General features: G+C 38.4%; 2 protein-coding genes across 3 annotated transcripts; one reads left to right on the top strand and one right to left on the bottom strand.

Moving 5' to 3' along the window:
- The first annotated feature begins 258 nt into the window (after nt 1-258).
- Nucleotides 259-2,348, top strand: LOC132845816 (prostate stem cell antigen-like). Its single transcript, XM_060870111.1, has 3 exons — nt 259-382; nt 856-972; nt 1,565-2,348. The coding sequence occupies exons 1-3, from the start codon at nt 334-336 to the stop codon at nt 1,780-1,782; spliced, it is 384 nt and encodes a 127-aa protein (XP_060726094.1). The 5' UTR covers nt 259-333; the 3' UTR covers nt 1,783-2,348.
- Nucleotides 2,289-21,951, bottom strand: cep192 (centrosomal protein 192). Of its 2 annotated transcripts, none has more exons than XM_060870109.1 (48): nt 21,654-21,951; nt 20,999-21,206; nt 20,315-20,425; nt 20,050-20,207; nt 19,685-19,746; nt 19,468-19,600; nt 19,231-19,349; nt 18,766-18,861; nt 18,536-18,682; nt 18,119-18,272; nt 17,778-17,977; nt 17,424-17,543; nt 16,691-17,099; nt 16,310-16,456; nt 16,173-16,237; nt 15,869-16,084; nt 15,524-15,665; nt 15,355-15,428; nt 14,190-15,234; nt 13,808-13,919; nt 13,459-13,618; nt 12,370-13,147; nt 11,893-12,041; nt 11,211-11,441; nt 10,944-11,069; nt 10,668-10,802; nt 10,503-10,566; nt 10,206-10,345; nt 9,848-9,940; nt 9,623-9,741; nt 9,340-9,525; nt 9,162-9,252; nt 8,637-8,816; nt 7,720-7,980; nt 7,164-7,285; nt 6,958-7,067; nt 6,676-6,838; nt 6,248-6,417; nt 5,922-6,045; nt 5,715-5,820; nt 5,391-5,598; nt 4,904-4,980; nt 4,702-4,797; nt 4,429-4,548; nt 4,229-4,338; nt 3,876-3,999; nt 3,483-3,541; nt 2,289-2,849 (listed from the first exon to the last, which is right to left on the bottom strand). In XM_060870109.1, exons 2-48 carry the CDS (start codon nt 21,160-21,162, stop codon nt 2,717-2,719), a joined length of 8,109 nt encoding a protein of 2,702 aa, XP_060726092.1. In that variant the 5' UTR covers nt 21,163-21,206; nt 21,654-21,951; the 3' UTR covers nt 2,289-2,716. The 2 variants fall into 2 exon arrangements, with proteins under 2 accessions (XP_060726092.1, XP_060726093.1); XM_060870110.1 differs by having other exon boundaries at nt 20,999-21,164.
- Between the last annotated feature and the right edge of the window lie 94 nt (nt 21,952-22,045).

Here is a 22,045-nt window from a genome sequence, read left to right as displayed (position 1 = left end):
TCTCCATGTGAGTAAATAGAAACGTTCCTATATGTCTAGTGAATCTTTTTTTTCCTGAACGTGGTAGTCATTCCAAACCAGCAAGTGAAACAGTCGGCACTGACGTCTGTATACACAATGCCCTCAGTGTGCACAATAATAACCAGCTACAGTTGTTCTGTAAGAATGCTATTGTGCTGTTGTGCCAACGGGTCAAAATCATGAGGGGGTCCCAGCTAGGATAGTTCATGCCATTCAGGAAAATGAGAAGCAACATCTGTTGGGTGGTTCACTGAAAAGAGAAAGCCATTTACTGTCTCATGAGCAACTACATGCAGATGTTGGTGGAGAAGCATGGGGAACTTTTCTGGACTGCTGATTTTCCTACTAACTTTACACTCAGGTACTGAATAATATTTGCTGAAAATGTATTTAGTTTAATGTTCCATTCAGTTTATTATGTTAATAACAAAGGTTTTATGAAAGTAATAAGTGCTAACATTTGCATGTAGCCCCAGTATTAAATACTATGCTTCATTCTGTTTTTTTGAGAATTTATTAATTGAATAGTTTTCATTCAATAATAAAGTACATTTATTTGCATCTCAAAAAAGGCTATGCAGGTGCTTATCTTTCCACGCAATTGTGAAATAAATATAGAATACATTGGATTATGAATTGTATTAAATCTTTTGGTTAGGGTCACTTGCTTGTTTTTCTGAAAATATTTCCAAAATGCGCAGAACTTCTATAGGAGTATGGAAATCCAAATGACATGCAAAATTTAATTACTTTTTTTACATTAGCAAGGTAAAATAGTGATACATGGGGAAAAAGTACATCCCTGTAATATCCTACCCATTTTATGTGTTACAGTAAATTCTCTGAAGTGTTACGTGTGCAGTTCCACGCCATCTAATGAGCACTGCAACAGAAATGCAGAAGAGTGTCGTGCTCCTCATGATACCTGCATGACTACTGTGGACATACTAGGTAAGAGACGACTTTACCTAATCTAACAATAATTAGGAAAACCTAGACCCAGATTCTAAATTACCAAAGAAACTACAATGCTAAGAAAAAGTCTTTGCCCCTTTCTGATTTCTTGTCAAAAGTTTGCAATAATTTCTTTCTGATTTTCAAACAAAATTTAATACAAGACAAAGGCAACGGAGTAAACAAAAGCACATCACTGCACAATAAAAACATCAAATCAACAGTGAAAAGGGGTGGTGGTGGTATAATGGTGTGGAGATGCTTCGCTGCTTCAGGGACACAACAAGGTAAGTTCAGGGGACAATTAAAACATGGGTAGTACAGGTGTTGCATAATCGTTTCCCCTCATTCAGTGAATTTATTTAAAAGCTGTATATTTTGTTTCCTATTGTTCTAATTGTAAAAGAAACCGAGGAAATCAGGAAGGGGCAAAAACTTTCATTGCACTGTAGACTTTGTACAATGAATGAGCAGAACATTTACTTCAGCTGATTATGCTCTTCACATGAAGAAGGAACTGTAGTATAATGATACAAATGCAAAAAATTACCTAACAGTGAACAATATGGCTAATTCACACTTTGTTTAGGTGAAGCGAAAGCAATTGTGAAGCAGTGTTCCAGTCTGAAGACATGTGCAGGGGCTGCAGGCTCTGCCTCACTCGATGCAAATGGAAACGGCAATGAAGTGACATGCTGTAGCAGTCAACTGTGCAACATCAGCTCTGCTACAACCATTCAGCTGTGCACATGGCTACTGAGCCTACCCCTGTGTCTACTCACCCTAATCGTGAAACAAGATGGTTAAGATACACAAAACACACCTCAATTCAGTTTATGATGTTATCATACTATAATACACACACAAGGTACTCAATTAAAAAAAAAAACAAATGTTAATGTTATCAGAGCACTGGCTTTTAACAATCTGACATAAGGTTTAATAATTCAGATCAATAAGAATATTAGTATGGTGTTTTATAGATTTTGATCAATGTTGTTTACACTCGAGTGTATATTACCAATCAAACCAATTAATTCATAAATTAAAACATGTACAGGGAAAACATAATTGCAATGACAAGTTCCTAATAAGTTTAACATATTCCTAACTTATATGACTATTGTAAAAACAAAATGTGCTCAAATATGCAAAATAAAATTCAACCAAGTGCTATTTACTACTCACATGTATTTAGGAAGAGATTTAAATATTAAAAAGCATCTTGAGCTATTAAATATGAAAATGATTCGGTTTGTTCTAATGTGTGCATCTTGTAATCTAGAATAATAATTATTTAAAAATAAATAATCTCCAGCATGAATCAATCTTTATTTATTTAAAATAAATAACAGAATAATACATTTACAGGGTGTAGTACAAAGTGTGATAAAGAGATGTACAAAGAGAGAAAGAGTGTACAAAGAGATTTGTTTTGAGTTAAAACAAATGTACTTTTCAAGGTTCCTCATCAAGGCAACATACGGTACTGTATCAAACAGCATAGCTAAAACCAGAGCCTAATTAATGCTAATGGTGTACCCTTTACTGGCATATTGGGTTAGTGCAAAATCAAAGCTTATGCTATGTTTTATGTGGGAGAAGAAAAACAAAAATGTAATAAATTACATTTTTATACTACTTCTATTATGAAGTCCTCATCCCATTGTATGCCTCAAGCGGAGGGAAAATTATTGGAATACTTAAATAAATCAAGTCATTTAATCAATGAGTGTGGTTGTTATGCTAAAGCTTCACCGGAGAGCTCTATGGCAAGTTTAACGTCTGTATCTGTCTGAACAAGCAGCAAGCCGGAGAACTGGCCTACAGTTGTCGGCTTGAACTGCACAGGGAGGTTGATATAATGCTGTGTCCTGTTGAAAAAAAGGTAGAGATGTCATTTTCTCAACACCTTGGCACATACAAAGTAAGCACAAGGATTAAGTAGAAAATGAATTAAAAAGCATTGATGGAATGACAATTTTACAGAGATGAATTACACAGCAACATGAAGTCATCTGTGTGTGTGTGTATATATATATATATATATATATATATATAAATAAATAAATAAATAAAAGTTAGTGTGTGTATATAAATAAAAATATAAATATGAGAGGATTTAAAAGAGCACCAGAGCTTTAAGAATATGGATACCAACATTTATAGTTGCAAATAATCTACTAAAAACCTTTGCTGTGCAATATATTCCAAGATAAAAAATAAATAAAATTTCACAGCAAGCAAAACACACATATGCATGACTCTCAGAGTATGCATGCATGAAGGACTACATGCACTTAAACATATACCTGCATATACCTTAAGTGTTTAGAGGCCTCACAGCAGGCATGTGCAGCAGGAAGTGACATCATAGGCATTATAATTGTTCAAATTAATGTACACTATTAATGGTTTTATTTTTTAACAATGTACAGAAATGTAATAAGAAAAATTCTAGATAGAAAAGAGAGAGCGAGAGAAATTGTGTAATACTAATAACTCACCTTAGAGAATATTTGGAATGCTTGATGTAGAAAGGCTCTGAAGGACTTAAAAATCTTAGCTGTAAGTTAATTAGAGAAGCTCAACATCAATGCCATGCAACTTTTACAGTAATAATAGTCTCCCAGATTTTACTGGAAGGCAACAAACTCTCATGCAATAATGGGGTCAAATAAATTAGTGGGACAGTTCTTTTAAACAGATCTTCATATTCATTCAAACTGATGGTTTGTGTAAGATATATGCACATGTACAGTTACACCTGTACAATATTCCTTGTATCAAGCACATAATTTGTGCTGTTAAATGAGTCCAGTTTTTGTTAGAAAGACTCAGGATGCAATACAAGTCTGTTAATGGTTATGAAATTACTACTGCATTCTGTGAATACTCACCTCATGTGTATTACAAGAGTTGTTTCGGAAGTTGACCTTCAGCGTGCTGACCTCACCCACACATGTGGCAGGGAACGTGTAGAGACTCTGAGGGGCGTACACTCCTTTCCTGGAGGTTTCCATACTTAATGGGAATGAGGAAAATACAATGGAGCTATTCATACAGTATATACGCAAAGGGTTTAAATAAAAAAAAAAGTTAAAAAACCTTTATTGAAAACTTTATTGGAAGTTTAAGTCAACAAATATATTTCTATAAAAAGTAATACATACTATTGTTCTGGTTACACACACATAAAAGATAATTAAAATAGGAGTCATCCCTTTTTCATCCCCCAGAGTGCACGTCTTACCCTGTCTTTGAGCCTGCAGATTCCATTCTCTTTTTACCCTTAACATTCACGTCTGTCCTGACTAGGGCACAGTCTTCTTTATGGCTCATCCCTGCACCTGCTCTTATGCCCTGCAACAGAAATATAATTCCGTCTCGGTCAAAAACAGTCAAACATTATTTACAAGTTATTTTCTGAAATCGTGTGTGAAAAACCCTCACCGTGCCACAGAGCTGGAACCGGATGCGGCTCTTTTGCTGTGGTTTGGTTACTGGGTGACACTCAAGGTCCCAAAACTGAGCATAGTCTCCCCCATCTCGTGGGAGAAACGTAAATGGCACCTAAAAAACAAAACCAAATAAATCTGCATTTAAAGAACCTAACTATAGTAACTGATTCAATGTTTTAAATTGTTTACAGTATCTTTCAGTATGAAAAGCAGGCAACATGCTACTAATGTTATTGATGTAAAGAAGTCCCATTTAATGCCTTACCTGCATCTTTTCTTTGAATCCGAGCATCCCAGACATTTTCTCACATCTGAATGCTGTATATGTGGCCCGATAAACATCTCCACTTCCTTCTACACCCTAAGCATAACACAAAAGTTATTGCACAAATTTTTAAATCCAAACTGAAAAATATTAACAGATTGTGTAAAATGATTTAAAGGCTCAAAAAACAGAGTAAAAATACCTTGACATACGGAGGTGCAAAAGATGAAAGGTACCACCTAACATCTTCCCCATGGTTCTCCACCTCTACAGAACATTCTGAAAATAAGAAAAACCTCTTCAGATTTCCCCTGCCTGTGTATTTCAGGGATACTATGCTCCTAACTACAACCAAGAGCTTATAATTCAATCTCCAGACATTTAAATCTTGGTCCTTATAAGTATTTATTGTTTCAGAGAGTTTGTGAGTACCATCCATTTCAGCACTAGGTCTTCCAATAAAACCATTTTGCACCTTGTATTTCTCTAGTTCCAGTCACAGAACTGCTAACCTCTAATACCTCTGATATAAAACTGAATCTAAAACCACTTGAAGTACCTGAAGGTGAGACACCACAAATGTAAAGCTGAATTCAATACAAGTATGGTCTCACAGAACTAAATCAATGATACATTATGTGCAAAAATGCATGCAAATTTTGGAACTGGAAGCTGTTAGATTCTGTTACCTGAAGACTCTGCAGAACAGGTGGAGGGAAAAACCACTGTGCGATTCTTAATTTCCACACTAGTATGAGGGCTGCCACACTGGGCTTTGAGACCAGAGCCTACAGGGGTCTCTGCCTGGGGTGGCAGGGGGCACAGGGAGCGGTCCGAGGATGAGCCAGCAGCAGAAATGTCCATAGCCAGGTCTTGACGAATCTGCACTCTGATAAACTAGAGAGCAGAAATACAGATTTCATTATGCGGTCTAAAATTTTAGATGGCCTATGTATTTAGTCATGCTTATTTTCTATAAACAAAATGTACAATTTAGATATTTTTAGTAATACCTTTTGCTGATTGTCACACTGAACATATATTTGGCCACTCCATGGAAGCATAGAAGATTTGGTAGCCAGTGAGGGGTTTGGACTAATTAGAATTTGTAGGTGGCTCCTGTACACAGAGGAAACATATAATAAGGGCTCTGTATAACATATGTATACATGCATATACAGGTGTGTGTGTGTGTGTGTGTGTGTGTGCACATGTCATACTGGGGCTCAATGATGCCATGTTGAGGGGTGATGGTCAGGCAGTGAGCAGGCCAGGAGAGCTCAAATCTCAGTTTATGATCTGAGCGGTTCATGATCTGCACGTGCTTAGTATCCGCCGCACCATCTGTGTCCATTCACAAATTAAGACATTTCATTAATGACGAACTAAATAAACAGCAACATAAATACATACATGGTATAAGAAGCATTAAATGCAAATGTCTTAATGTGGTATTTTTCTATATATGCAGTACATACACCCTAGTTTATCCTGTTGTACAGTACTCAGTAATACAATGTGTGATAGCTGCAATATTTGCACTCACTGATGGTGGGTGCAGTGAGAACCAGGAGTTCAGGTTGGACACTCCAGGTGTTGTCCACAGAAGACTCGGCCCGTTTCAGCATAGGTTCAGATACGCACAGAGATGGCCCTTTTACTGGTAGAACGTCCAGGGAAACATTACTGAAGTGACGCTCTGAAGTCCCCAGACCACTAAAGAAAAATATGATATCACCGCTAATCAAGAAAGGTTTACACCACCATACCCAAACCACAACCTACCCTCCTGGACATGGCCAGCTTGTATTGCATTAACAATTCAGGTATCCGTGTGTTAAATCTTTTGTTCATGCTAGATAATTATGACTTAACACAGATAACAACTGCAACGTTTATTCACTGGCTATTGTTACATATTGGGTTCTGTCTATACCACTTCCCTTATAAAGTGTAACACTTTAAAAATCGTACCTGTCTGAGTCCGTGGCATGATGCTGTGAGGCCCTGACAAACTCAATATGTTCACTCTCTCCTGAATCAGAAGCTTCCACTGTACCAAGTAGCGACAGGATAACCTTACTCATGTTCCCATAGAATATTTGAGCCTCATTCGGCCTCTGCGGGAGGTCATATGCTGGGGAAATAAAGTGCAGGATTCATTGTTTAGTTGTCATTTTGCATTGTAAATTAGGATGTTAATGCAACTTGGAAAGTCAGTTGAAAGAGAATAAAATTATACACAAGATATCTTACCTTCCTGAACCAATTCCTCACCAAGGAAAGGCTCATCAAAGGAGATGCCCTTTAGTAAGCTGTTTTCAGACAATACTTTTTTGCTTACATCAGGCTTGATGCGTAACAGCCTAAAAGACATCAATATTGTTCATCATTGTTCAACTCTTGAGGCTAGACAAAAAAAGGCTTATAGCTTATACTAGATTAACAAAATTGTTACTGACTTCCTGAATTGCTGGCGAGAGAACTCGTCTCCACAAAAGAGGCAGATGGTGGCAAGGAGAGCGGTGTGTGACTGGCAGAGAGCCTGCTCCCTAGATGATGCTTTCATCACCACTGTAATCACCTGCAATTAAAGCAGTTTAAAAAAAATAAAAAATACATTTAAAAAAATGGATTGCTTCCAAACACAACTACATATAATAAAACATTATTCAAGCGTGGTGAAAAAACATTTTAATGCGAACCAAGGTGGAACACTGCCCATTTAAATGCTATATATGCACAATATAATTAAAGGATTTCTATATTTTGGTTCTAAAGTGCCATGTTTCAGGATTTCCCATTCATTAGCTAAGTGTTCAAACAAAACTTTATTTAGAGAATTGTGACAATTTAGGATTAATTTCAAGCAAACTGTTCATATTGATAGAAAACAAAACAATCTGGAACACCAAATTCATACTTGAGAAAGGAAAAACATCTTTCAGATTCATTTGTTAACAACTCACCAATCACACATGAAAAACTCTATTTTTTGTTTTCACGAAATCTACTCACCTCTTGAGACCTTTCTTTCAGTATAAACTGTGACGGTGACAGGCTGAGAACTGTAGAGTCCATGATGGTTCGCTTCTCCAGGTCACTGTATGGCACAGCTCGAACAAATGCAGATCTGGAGCCTGTGTTCCGTATGCACACACAAAGTTTGCTGACTCTACCAGTCTGAATGCCGCTCAATGTGGCCACATAACCATCAGAACGCTTCCTTAACTCCTCCAAAATTACATTACTTGTGCCTCCATAACCAGACAGAGGGATCTTAAAAAAAAGCAGATAGAGCATATTTCCAGTTACAAAATACAAGTGTTCACTATAGGAAGAAAATGGTATGCTATTCAAGTTTCTCTGAAAAGCCAGAAATATTTGAATTTATAGCTGGATATGGTACACTATATTATAGCAACAGAACAAATTCAGAAAAAAAAAGTCTTGCTACTATCAGTGACTAGCAATATAATGTCCATAATTGCTGATTATAATACGGCTTTCTTTGCAGAGACATTTATTTAGCATTTCTGGAAGCAGCCTGTGACGAGAAAAAAGATCAGGAAGATTTTTCTTGACAAGCTGCAAGAGAAACTGGTGAGAGAACAACAGTAATCCCTAAAAAATTGTGTTGTAGACTTTCCACATTTACTAAAACATTGCTGTTGTATAAGAGGTAAAATACAGTGCTGTTATTGGAAATATTTAGATTAAATAAAATAACCATATTCTTTACAACAAGGTCCATTATATCACTCGGTCTAATTATTTTCCTACAACAGTGTTCCCAATTGTATTTTATTAACAAGTGACTATAGCATGCCTTACACATCAAATTTCCAGCTGAATATAAAGTAAAAAGTGTAAAGTTTGAAGTGAGCAAATGATTGAATGAAATTCTATGTAAAATATCAACAGAGTATACATACAGTGAATTTGACTCCAGGCTGAGAGGGACGCACTGCAGACTGTTTAATCTCAAGCTTAGCCAGCATGGAAGCAACACGTGTGGGAGCAAAAAGAAGGTGAACTGCCATATCCTCTTTAGGTTTAATTAATATCTCTCTGCTACGAGTCAACCGCTCATCAGGACCAAACGAACTCTGCAACTAAAAATTAGGGAAATAAAATAAATAAATAAAAATACAAATTTTCTACTGATATTTACCAATATATTTGCATAAACATCCCTAATAAATATTGTTAACTTATAGCTATATACTTGACATTGTCTGATTACCCTGACAGCAATCAAAGCTGCATTTCTCAATAAAGAAATCTATAAGTAGAACATCAGCCCCAAAAATAAAATAAATAAAAAACTGCTAATGCTAGGTGGAGAGAGGGCTTTCAGGAGATCCGTTAATAAATAAATAAAAACCCTCTATGTATTATGAGCTCTGTAATATTGTGTGTGCTACTTTATAAAATGTTTGCAGGTCTGCAGAACTAACCTGAAAGCAGTCCTGGTCCTGACCTCTGATGAGTAGGCGTAGCTGCTGTGACGTAGTGGGTGAATTGTTTCTCAGTACCAGTTTCTGCTGCCTGCAACACAAATTTATTTCCAAATTAATACTGACTGAATCTGTAGACATCCATGTGGGTGAATCTGCATGTTATTGGTGGACTTACACAGCTCTGCCTAGAGTAACTCCTCCCCAGGCCATGAACTGCTTGTTCGAGAGGATTGGTGGAACTGCACCATGGGGCACTAAGACTTGAGCAGATGTCACATTCCCAGAATTCCCCTGGACCACCTCTCCTTTCAGGACAACCTCATACTGTGGTCCACTCGGCAGTACAAGGATTGTCAGCAAGCTAAGCAAACAAACATTATATTTGAACACTAAAAATTCCAACTGACAAGCAGTCATGTATTTTGCCACAGGGTTAGAGTAAAGACACAGAGACATACCACTCTTTATGTTTTCTGTTGCTTTGGGCAGTGAAAGTAACAACAACTTCCTGTTCCTCTCCAGTTCGCAGAAGTAGCTCTTCAGGCTTCACCGTAAAACAGTTATCACTATCATTACTCTGTAAATCCAAATCCACATATTCACCACCAGCACAATTCTCAAGTTGTCAATTTTGCTAAATTAAATGCAACACCATCTATTTGATTTCCCTTACAGCAAAGTACCTTCAGTCTAAGTTGGACATCGATGTTGCCTGCATTCTTTAATGGTAATGTCTGGCTGGCTGACTTTCCCCATGTAGTCTGAAGACAAACAGTCTGTAAAGACCAGTTACAAACAAATAAGCATTGCACAATACAAATTAAATTACAAAACAGTTTCATGAAAACCAGTCAGCCCAAAGGCTCTAATGCTCCAGGTGTTATCTGACGTTCCAGAGCAAAAACACTGTAAAGACATTACATGAGTACTGACAAAACACACCAGACATTCAATCCCATTTGATAAGAGCTGTTAGCATCAGGAGTATAAGACCAAAAAAAAAGAAGCTGGGTCCAGCTTTGATAAACTGCAACTTCTTACTTGTAGATCCTTGGGAGCATGAACTCTGGCTGTCCCAGACCTCGCTCTAAGAGCAACACTTTGGATCACACGACTGGGGCCAGGGTTGTCCACCTCAATATCCACACGAGCACTGAATTCATCTGGTGGGCCTAATTCCCCTGCAACACAAAACAAAGCTGTTTCAACACAACCACTATGGAAAATGTTGGTCCAGATTTGCACTCAAATACACAAAAAAAATTAAATATTTTATTTAAAAATAAAATATGAACTTGGAGGGGGAAATAACTACTCATCACAAAAACATATCAGTACCTAATTTTGCACTGAATCTCTGAGGTGCATTAAAGTGAACCCACACCATAAAGCTGTCTGGATTCTGTTAACAAAGAATACAAAAGGTTTTAATACAGTTCAGTGAAGCAGAGCTAGAATTCAGTTCAAGTTAGATCAATGTTCGCTTCAGGTGTACATGCTTACATCTCCAAAGCTAGAATGCATCACATGGTTTATAACCGAAATGGAGGTCAAATTCCCACCAGAATGGTGAGAGCCATCTGCTGTCATAGTGATGGGACTCTTAGAGAAGCTGAAGCAATGCCAGGCTGAGACATTCTGGAAGTAAAAAAAAAAAAAAAGGTGTTTCCAGACATGTTTCTTTAAACTTTGGTCCATGTTTAAACCTCAAATACTGGTTATTCTTTATTATTCATTAGCTCACACTATTATGGGTAATGCAAGACATAGTTCACTAACCGCATTTATAACTAGACGAATGGGTACAGTTGCACGTGTCCGGTTCACCATTTTAAGTGGCAGAGATTTAACACTGCCCCCTGCCAAGTCTCCAAAGTCCAGACAGCCCGTCTTGCCAACATCCACCTATTCACAAAACAACTAATTATCTTCTGTAATTTCATATACAGTTAACTTGGCTGTTCATTTTTTAAAGACCAAAATGATTTATTAAATGCTCAAATGCTATTCACAACATTAAGTACAGTAATAGCACAAAACACTTACTTCTATTGCTGGGTTCTCAGCCACTGCAACGAGTACTACTTTCTTGGCAAAGGCCTCCGCTTGTGCCACCGTCTCACTCTCAGCAGAAGCAGGCCAGGAAGATACACTGAGAGTACACTGGTACAGGCCAGCTTTTGGAGCAATCAACAGCACCTTCTGTTCCTCTGTGCTTTTAGGGCCAATGATGGTCTTATTCTTCACAATTAGCCATTGGTAAGGAAGTGAATCCACCTGGTAGAGATGTACAATATTGCATAATAAATAAATAAACTGCTAATCAACTTCCACATATCAGCTGACAGTGTGGAATCAAGTAAATGACCAAGTATGCTAACAGTTAAACAATAAAAAAATAAATTCAAATTGCTCAACCAATGGCAGCAGTTAAAAAGTCTGAGAATGACTGTTTCAGCATTCAACTGATGCAAGTTTCTGAAGTTACACCAGTGTGTCCAGTAAAGCACATAGACCAGTTTGTTCTCAATCTGACAAAAGTTTTGTTTCTGTGATTACCTAGAATTAGTCTTTCATCACATCACTATGCAGACATTGACTATACAGTTAAATGAGATTCGCAATCAGTTTTAAGCACTAAAATAAAATTAATGTTTGGTTACAATTAAACATTAACCATTGCCAGGTTGGGCAAGTCATTGATGAAATAAGTAAACAGAGCTCAAACCTTCACTCCATCGATTGACAAATTTACTATATTTATGGCCACTTGTTGCCAGCGTTCTGAGGGGTTAAAGATGCTGAGTGTCGTCTGGCAGGCAATGCCCACACAACATGCACCAGGAAACTTCAGTTCATCTGGGACAACCACTTGGGCTGAATCACGGGAAAATCATAAATGTTACAATGACAGTTTTAAGAAAAGAGTTACAATGGTATTAATAAATAAATAAATAAATAAATAAACCTAGCAACATACATGCAAAAAAGAAACCTTAAGACTAGCAACAGCTTTATTATTATTTAGAAACAAATAGTGGTTTCTGATATAGCGATCTCATATGCTAATCTAACTCACAAATCAGTAGTTGTTGTTTGTGTGTGCCCAGCTGACAAATTATATGAGTTAGCCAATGAGCGCTACTAACAAAAACCAAAAGGGACAATACACAATCTTCTAAACAATAAAAAAAAAAACACCTACTTCTGAGATCAGCCAAATCTCGTGCAGACCATGCTCCCACAATGGGCTGTCCATAAGGTTTGCTGAGGGGGTATTGATGAAGATGTTGGCCAGCAGTCATATAGACAGAAGGTAAACCTGTTGATCCAGGAACATGTGCATGTGCAATTTGTTGATTAGCACCAGCTATTACTGCTGGCACACCATATGATCCAGCTAAGGGCCCTATATGGTAGGATGACGTCTGCAAGGAGCCTTCTGTGCTCACGTACTGTTGTGGAAACTGAGTACTGAAGAGTGACCGAGCAGTTAGGTTTGGTACACCAGAATTTAGGTCTGTCAAAGCACCCTGGGAGTCTGGGGCCAGCCCATACCTCAAGGGTTCTGATTTGTAAGAGGTAGGGGGAAGACCATACTGTGAGCCATGGAAAGCCTCACTTCCTGCTCCAGGGATGTTGGGGATTTGTTTAGTATTGGGATCCATTGGTCCCCCAGGCTGATTGTTAATGTTGAGGTTGCTGGAATAACCAGAGTCAGCTTGAGCATACAGACTTGGGTGAGACATGGACTGGTGATTTACAGGCCCATACACATGCCTGTAGTCATTGTGGGTATTGCACTCATTTTGGATGTGAGAGCCATGTTCTGACATCTGTTGATTTGAGCCAGGGGTTTCAGCATGAGAAGTTGTTTGCGAACTCAGGCCTCCATTATGGGCCTGAAGAATATCAACAGGTTCAACTGGTGGGGTGGGACTTGCCCTGACGATGGTGGTACTCAGGGACATGGATTTATCTCTCTGACAAGAAAAATATTCAATTACATACTAAAACTGCATGCACAGTAAATTGAAAAACTTTATGTAGATTCTAAAGGGGGAAACATTTCATGTGAACCCCAAAAAACTTAACAGTCCAAATTGTGCAGTAATAATTCAAACTTTGTGTAGCAGCTCTCTTTTACAAGCTTATTAAAAGGCCATTATAAATTATGATCATAGTTAATACATTTCATATATATGTTTGTGCTTCATTACTGATTTTAACATGCCCAACTGAGCAAAGTTCTCGAACTCCAAAACTGAGCTAAACACCATGACTTAAAACTGACCTGATGATGATGATTAGGTGTAGGGAGTGTAGTGTTCTCATTAATAGACAGGTAGGTAAGTCTGCTCATGGATGGACTAGAACAGTGAGATTGGGGTGAAAGTGGGTCAGATCCTGGGCTTTTCTCACACATACCACTACTAGGAGAACGAGAAAGGTCTCTGAAAAACACAAACACGTTTACCGAAATCAGTATATACTCCAATCCTCATAGTATAAATTTTAAACATATGCTATAGCAAATTAATTCTAGATTACATGACACTATGTTAAAAATGACTATGCTTTTCTATTAAAAAGGCTACACTGGTTAAGCTAAGCTAGAACAATTAATGAGCAGAAAAATTTACCCATATCCACTTGGCAGTGAAGTCTGGCTTGGGCTTGAATGAGTAAGTGGCGAGGTGGATGGCCTAAAGGTACAATGACTAGGCTCCACAGAGACATGAGGTTCAGGTGAGGCTTTAAAAACAAACATACATACATTCATACACACATATACATTATATGGGTATATAAAAAACATCATAATACTACTTTACACAAAAATGAATTGGGACAAGTTAGACATTCATCTGAAATCTAGATGAACATGTAAAAAGTAAGCACTTATTTTTGCCATCCAACGAGCTTATCAAAATAGTTGCAACAATAATCAAATTAAAATCAATGTTAAATAATATAGTAAGATTTTTTTAACATGTATAAAATAAATATCAAAAACAAACTTGCCAAAATGTGCATCAGTGGTTGAAAAGGTATTCTGTCCATCTTTTGCAATAAACTGTGTAGCTCGGGGACTCCCAGGTGATTTTGCTTGTTCTGAGCAAGATGTCTCCCTCTGCCTCGTATAGCTTTTGGGTCGAGGTGTGTGCGGTGAGCTCCTTTGGGAAGGCAACTCTGAACATTCCCCAGTTTGCCTGCCAGAGTTTTTTGGGTCAGAATTTGAGTCTGATATTAAGTCATTACTTTTTAAGGAGGTTGCCTGCGGTCGTCCTGTGCTCATTCTGACCCTGGACTCCGAGCAAGTCATGTTGTTTCCTGCAGGTGTTGGTATGTGGCAGTCACTTTTGCTTCTTACTGATTTGCCTTGCACAGGCTTAGGATTTAGTGTTGATGTCAATGACTGTCCTGCACCTGCTGTTCTCCTGGCTGGGTGAGCGGTGGCTGTTGGAATGCAGGCAGTCTTGAGTCGCGGAATAGAACTTCTTTTGGCATCAGACCTTTTAACTTCAGACACAACTTCTGCAGACTGTTTAGACGTGTTATTCGGTAAGACCTGACCTTTCTTTACAAGATCTGTCGGAGTTGAATGCTCTTCTGCATGTAGACTCATGTTATTTGGTAAAGGAGGAGTCTGTTTCTGTGTATGCCTGTCTGAGTTAGCAAGACTGTCTGCCAAGCTAAGAATGTCAAGACAGGACTGGGAGCTGGAAGCATCACTATCACTGCTAGAAACTTCTGCCTTCTTCAGGTATTTCTCCATGTCAAGAGCACTCAGCTCACCCAGGGATAAGGTTTTCTGAAGGTCATCCTCTTCAGGCAGTTTTTCAGGGTCAGGAGTCTGAAGCAGCCCACCCACTCTCCTGCTTTTGGAGTGCCGGTTTTTGGATAACTCCATGATCATTGCTGCAAGCTGGGCAGGGTCTGAGCTGATTGAGGCATCTGCAATAGCTGAAGCAATTGTGCTGATACTAAGTGTTAAACTTCCACTGGAGTTTGATTCAGAATTTTGACTGGTATTCTCCTTATGATCCAATAATAGAACAGGTGAAATCTATTGAAAAATGAAAAATTGAATGCCTTTCTTCAATCTAAATATTTAAACAAACTAATTTGCTAATTTGGAGAAAAAACAAAAAGAAAAACATGCCTTACAGTAAAATAAATGTCTTACTTGGACATCTTTTGCCTGTGAAAGACATTGGTGTTGCTCAGCTGGTGTAGGTTCAAGAGTCTTCTCCAAATCCTCTACAAGTTCAAAGCAGCAATCAAGTTAGCATTTTCAGCAAAGCCCTGATCCTAAACAATACTCTAAGGGCCATGGCAGAAAAATAATCTCATACCTGGATTCATGGTCTGATCTGCATCACTGAGCTGGACTGTTTCACTGTGAACTGAGCTTCCTCTTGAAGAGAAATCAGAGGGCCGGATCAAAGCAAAGGGCTCCCTCTTCTCTGGAGAGTTGATGATATAACCAAATGAAGGCTGAAAGAAAAATAAGACGTAAAATAACAGATTGTAACACTAACTTGTAGCAGTTTAAATAAGTTGTCCTCTATTCATAGAAGATTGATCAGCACAGAGAATTGTACAGTGTATAACAAATCGGTTACAACAATCAGTTAAGTGCCCTATAAACAACAGGTAACTAATCTCAATGCAGCTCTAATGTTTTGTGATTTTCTCACCCTTTTAATGTCTTCTTCACTGCCACCTAAACAACCCAAAGCCTCAGATCTCTGCTGAAAAAATTCCCCCAGGGAAATACGCAAATAACTTTGGTTCCCCTTCTCAAACTCTGTTGAGGCTTGGGAGGCTCTCATCAGAACGTGGCTGCTATGGGGAAGTTTCCAAGAGGTGTCACCAAGAAGCACGCTTCTACTGACAGCTTCAATCTGTTCCTCCTATTAATGGCGAAAAATCCTTGCATGCATCAGTACTTAATTTGAAATCGTAAAACCCACATAAAATCCAAAAAGGAGCAATTCTTACCTGCATGAACTGGTGTTCTTTCTCAAACTCCTCTTGATCCTCAATTATCTTTTCCATAGCCTGACCTGAACAACAAGTAAACCTTTCAGAATGTGGCAAAAGTAAACAATATTTAAAGCATTCATCAACCCACTTACCACCACCAACAAATTCCTCAGACTGCAACTGGTTTGCAAGTTCATCAGGAATGTGTGTCTCCTTTTCAAAAGAGGAGTAGTAGGCTAGATCAGTCACCCATTTTCCATCCTCATTCTGGTACACAACACTATGAGCAGCATTAGCACCTACAAAACAAGAAATGTAATGCAGGACATTCCAAATTGACATCAAATAGGTAGTTGTAAAGGCTTGTCACTCACAAACCATTATAATCATAAACAATCAACATTAGGTGTAATTAATTGTGTAAAAACAGCCAACATTAGCCAGATGCAGCAAGAGAGAGAGAGAAAAGTAAAGATTTTAATAGCTACAAAGAAAATGGGCTGCAACATTAATTTTGTTGTAAAGCATCTAACCTTGCTGGAACTCCAGTTTCAAATCGTCAGGACATGATCCTTGATTCCAAATATTATTCTGCTCAGTGTCATTCTGATGGTTTTTAGAGAGGTACTTGACATCGAGTGATTCTCCTAAAGGTTCCTCACTGCTGTTTGGGTGTTGGCCAAAACTGATAGAGTTCCTAAAAGGGCCTCCACAGAGACCCAGATCACTAAAGTTGATGGTATTCCCTTGGTCAACTCCCGCTTTGCTCTCTTCAAGACGGTTTTTGTTAAAAGAGAAGTCAAAAGCATTCCGAGTGCCGTGAAGGACAGAAGCACGTGAAGTTGAGTCCTGTGAGTCATGGACACCACCAGGCCTAAGGTACACAGAGTCAAAGCGTTCTTCCAGAGATAGAGTACCTGGGCCTGAACTATCCATGGCATTCTATTCAAGAGAAGAAAGGGGGTTTGGTGTTACTGACCAATATTTGTTCAAAGCTTTGTCTCAAAAACAAACTCACAACTTCAAGTATCTAAACTAAAATTCCAAGTAGCATAATGGGGCAGCTGATACAGCGATGATAAAGCAAAGGCACAGAAACTCCACTTAGTTGGAAATATAAAAAGCAGAAATCTATTCCACAACAAATGATTTACCGACATTTTCTCTTGTATGAAACAAAAAGCTGCTGAGCTGAAAAAAAAAAAAATCACCAGTGCACAAACATGAGAAATTAACTTTAAACTTGGTAAGCTACATAAACCTCACCAGAGCCTCTTGCCTATCAGGGTTTATACTCTGGTTTATCAACTGAATCCTGGTCAGTCCAGAACCTCGAACTGACGACTCAGTTTCAACTGTCCCAACTGGACCCTCACGGTCTCCCATCTGCAAATACACACCACAAATACATTGTTAGCAGCAGGTCTATATGCAAATCTGCAGCTAGATTTTCCCTATCCTCAAGATCTTACCCAACTATTTAAAGGAATAATTATTAGCTAAAACGTTCAATGAGCATTAAATACTAAAGTGCGTAAAAATACACAAAGATTTATTCATACATAATTCATACAGAGACAATCTGCTACCTGGCTACCAGTTCTTTTTAATATGTATTACCTGGCTATGCACATTTGAGACAAATTGGCCTAATCCAGGGAGTTGTAGTAGTTCATCCTCGCCTGTTCCTCCCACAATTCCCAGTCCCCGTAGCACATCATATGTGGTCTGGACACTAGTGGGTTGGGGCACTGTAGATACACCTCCATCATTTCCATCCTCCTCACTGCCACTGCTCCCATCACCCCCTCCACCATCTCCTATAAACAAAAGAGCCAGAAAAAGCCAGGTGTAAAATTTGAGCTTTCAGCATGAAATGTTTATACATGCAAACAATCCTTGTTCACTGTTGTTTATTAGTCTTAAAACAGCTCAAATCTAAAATACTAAATCTAAAATACCTGTTATTGGCAAATCAATCACTTGTCCCTCAGCAGAGCACCGATGTTCAATGCCTGTCATGGAGTTCGCAAATTGTGCACCTGGCTGAGACTCATCATCTGAGCTTCCGCCTTCCAAGCCTGGCCTAAAATAAAGCTGATGGCTTTCCCCAACCTGTTTATACATTAACACAAAGAAACTAATATAGTAGCAAAATAAAAATTGATGTTTCTGTCCCATTACATTTTAACATGAGTGGCAGAGATCAACAAAAGCATGAAAGGGTGACAAAATCTGATTTAACCAAATAAATTTGTTCTGAAATTATTTGTATCCCCACAAAAATGATTTGCAATGCTGCTTGTCCAAATAAATAACTGTGCTACATGAAATGGCTTGTACTATTAACATGTATTAGTATCAGGTCTTCAACATACCAGCTGTCTGGAGGTGCTAGGCAACAGGAATCGGGCTCTGTTACGGATCTGTGAGGCTTCCAGTTCATCTTCTGTGTCTTCATCACTAGCAGGACATGAGTCCATACCTGTTGCAGCTAGCCGCACATCAGGCATGCAAAAATCCCTCTAAGAAGGAAACCACCAAAAGATCTATTTAATTAGAAAATACTACAATTATAATAGAATTTCTTTACTTAAAAAAATCCTACCTTATCATAGTCATTTAGAAAATTGCATCGGTTTTTGGGTGACACGTCTGGTTCAGTAACAAGTGGTTGAGATGATCCTTTATTGTCAGGTAATTCCTAAAATAGAAGACATGCATTTTAAACAGACACACATTGCCAGCAAGAAGTGGCCTTTTCAAAAAGACTGATCCCCTGTATATGAGGGGATCCCCTGTCCAGTGTATGGTCAAAAGGTATGTGGACACCTGACAATCACATTTGGGCCTTCCTCAAACTGTTGCAATCACACAATTATTTAATTTAATTTATTGTCCCTGTGCACAAAGCAAGGACCATAAAGATGGACATAGATGGATGAAGGTTGGAGTGGAAGAACTTGCATTGCCCAGAAAAACTCAGGTGTTCAAACTCACTGAATCATTGAGTCAATGTGCTGCAGCACATAAAGAAAAAGTCAACAAACATTTAGGTACACCAATAGCTTACAGCAGCTGGGATCTCTTGGCCCTCCACTCGACCTCTCTGCATGGCTGGAGGGATTAGCTTTTTGAAATACAGCTGCAATTCATCATCCTGCAGGTTGTCTATATCAAGATCATCATCATCTGCAGAAGTATAAACAAGCATCAAACTAAAGTGCCATTTATAGATTGATTTGAATTCACTGTTAATATATCAATGTGATAACGCTTTACTGTAAGAATCGGACAGATCACCCCTTACCTGTAACGTCACTGTTCATGCTATCGAGCAACACGAGCTTCTCATTAGCCAGGAAGCTTGTGACACTCATCCCATCACTCTCCACTGCCTCACTCTCTGGAACCTCTTCTATGGGTACTGGAGCTAACACAGCCTAAAACAATTAAGAATTCAGTTGGCTGTAGATCTCTGGCTACAATTGAATGATAAAATCATTTTGCAATCCTTGTGACCTTACCTGACCAGCAATGGCTTCTTTACCTCCAATATGCGAAACTGTCAACAGGCCAGTAGAAATATCTGTAAAATCAATTTTAATTAAAGAAAATAAAAAAATCTTTTAATGCCACTTGATTTGGATGATTTAGTGCAGGACTCATCTTTAAATTTTTGAAAGGAAGACAAAATCTAAAACTGTTTAGACAAAAATAACAGCAGCACAAGAAGTTTGAGTTTAGGTTCAGCTAAACAATTACATGTTTACATGACATTTTTGAACAAACATTTTGTCCCTTATGCCAATTCTCATATATTAACTTAAAGCAATGCTCTGTCCTGGTGCAGGCGAGCCACCGCATCACAAACAAAAGACAAGTTTAGTACCATCAGGGTAATCAGAGGGCCGGCCTGATGCAGACGGAGCCCCTGCTTCCACTGTAGCTGAGGCTTTAGTCATGGACACGCATTCTGACTCGTCCAAATTAACTTTCACTAATAGGCCAGAAAAACGATTAGCAGCTATGAAGTCTTCAGCATTGTCCCTAAAATGAAAAAAATTAGAGTAGAAATCTCGTTTAATTCATTCGATCCATTATATTAATTATTTATAAAGAAAGGAACAAGACACAAATCTGGGTTTGACACTCACAAATCATCTTTGAAGTTGAGAGCAAACATTTCCCTTCCACAACTTGAGCCTTGCGACCCTGCTAGAGAAAGCAGCCCAGGCTCTAAGTAAGAGGCTTGGACATCAGTTAACCTGCAGCAAAAAAAATAGGGTTTTTTAAATCAGGCTTAAATGTACAGTCTAGTAACTGTCTATTAATTTCTATTCAGCAACATGTAAATACCAGGTAGTGTCTTAAATAAAAGTGGTAAACTGGTCTTCAGTTCTTTAATTGCTAATATTCAGAGTTGCAGTATGAACGTGTCTCAAGTGATCTGCAGGACACATGGTCATACTTCTACTCTAAATTTTAACAATGCCAGTAACATTGAGTTTACTTAATAAAGCACCCATGTGCAATGTTGTTTATTATTTGCTGTATTGCGTATTCATTTCCAGTAACCTGGGACAGAGTAACCGTGCATCTGGAACCAGTCACGAGAACACAATCTAGTTTATAGTTTGTTTTTTTTGCATAGTCTATTGTACGTATTTACTTTCCGGGTTGTCACCATGTTTTCATATACTCTTATATGTGACTTTCTGGTATAACGCAAAATCATAATTCCTAAGGAACGGCATTTCATTTCTCCATGAATCAAACTACTGGAATAGTAGGATTCACAATTATGCAACGCAGTGAACACACAAACCAGAGTCTCACACCTGTTGTCTGCTGTAGCTCTACTTTTAGCTACAGTAGAAGCAGCCATAGGCACCCCGAGAGTGGAGCCCAGTGTAACATCACCCAGTGTGGCTCGTCCATTGCTGCCTAAAGACATGTTGAGGCTGGGAAATGTCTCATCCTCCAGGTTTCGGAAGCTGTCCATATCTGTGACTCAGAAACACAAGGGTTCATCACATGAGGCATAAACTGCAATCAACATACAACAAACATGAGTGACAACTCAGTATGTGTTTATATTTTTTTTAAGCCCTAAACTTTAAATACGTATACTAAAACAACAAAATCATATCTTTAAATGTTTCACAAGCAGACAATCAATCAATGTTTACACAAAACATCACAAAGCTTTTTTTTTTTACTTCCACTTCTTAGCAATAACATTTAAGCATTTCAGTTGGAGACAAGCTTTCTTGATGTATTACAATAACCACAAGTCGTGGAGGAAAACATTAAGTCAGTAAATACACATTTCTTATCTCGCAAAATACAAATAAATCTGGACAGCCTGTGATCATCCAGCTAGCTAAAGTTACTCACAGCTGCCGTTAGCTGAAAACTCGGCCATAAAGAAAGCCGTGGGCTGTTTATTATCTCCCTAAAACGGGTGTATAAACCAAGTAGATCATTACTCACCGTGTTCATCTAACTATCTCCATTAGCTTTCCACTGTCGTCTATCTAAAGACCACAGAGCAGCAAACTGCCACGGAAAATGTCCGCAAATTGTGTCTCAGACTTCACTTCCAAGGACGGAGATAGAAATTACGGATAGTTATGCAAAGAATTGCACGAACAGACAGGTTATCGCTAAGCGTTTGCGGGACGTGGACAGAAAACGCCTTGAGTTTGTATACGCACCGCTTTATAACAAGCCAAAAAAATAAAACAAAGTTCAGCCGTAACCGAAGCAGCCCGCCTCGACGTTTCTTTTTCTAGGCGGGCCTTCGAGAGAAATCTGAAATTTCATTGGAGCAACAGGGTTTCATTCTTGCAAAGAACGAGCCAATCGCGTGAAGCGTTGACTAG

Source organism: Tachysurus vachellii, chromosome 5 (genome assembly GCF_030014155.1).
Source record: "Tachysurus vachellii isolate PV-2020 chromosome 5, HZAU_Pvac_v1, whole genome shotgun sequence".
Classification (NCBI taxonomy): Eukaryota; Metazoa; Chordata; class Actinopteri; order Siluriformes; family Bagridae; genus Tachysurus; species Tachysurus vachellii.
This window is presented reverse-complemented; position numbering and strand designations above follow the sequence as displayed.

What these genes read in the sequence shown, in the direction of transcription:
- cep192 (XM_060870109.1), bottom strand. Translation starts at nt 21,162, where the DNA reads ATGGACAGCTTCCGAAACCTGGAGGATGAGACATTTCCCAGCCTCAAC. An exon ending in GCCAAGAGATCCCAGCTGCT is followed by an intron (nt 18,862 to 19,230) that starts GTAAGCTATTGG and finishes CTTCTATTTTAG; the next exon opens with GAATTACCTGACAATAAAGG. An exon ending in TGAGGAATTTGTTGGTGGTG is followed by an intron (nt 16,238 to 16,309) that starts GTAAGTGGGTTG and finishes CTTGTTGTTCAG; the next exon opens with GTCAGGCTATGGAAAAGATA.
- LOC132845816 (XM_060870111.1), top strand. Translation starts at nt 334, where the DNA reads ATGGGGAACTTTTCTGGACTGCTGATTTTCCTACTAACTTTACACTCA. An exon ending in CCTACTAACTTTACACTCAG is followed by an intron (nt 383 to 855) that starts GTACTGAATAAT and finishes TATGTGTTACAG; the next exon opens with TAAATTCTCTGAAGTGTTAC. An exon ending in GACTACTGTGGACATACTAG is followed by an intron (nt 973 to 1,564) that starts GTAAGAGACGAC and finishes CACTTTGTTTAG; the next exon opens with GTGAAGCGAAAGCAATTGTG.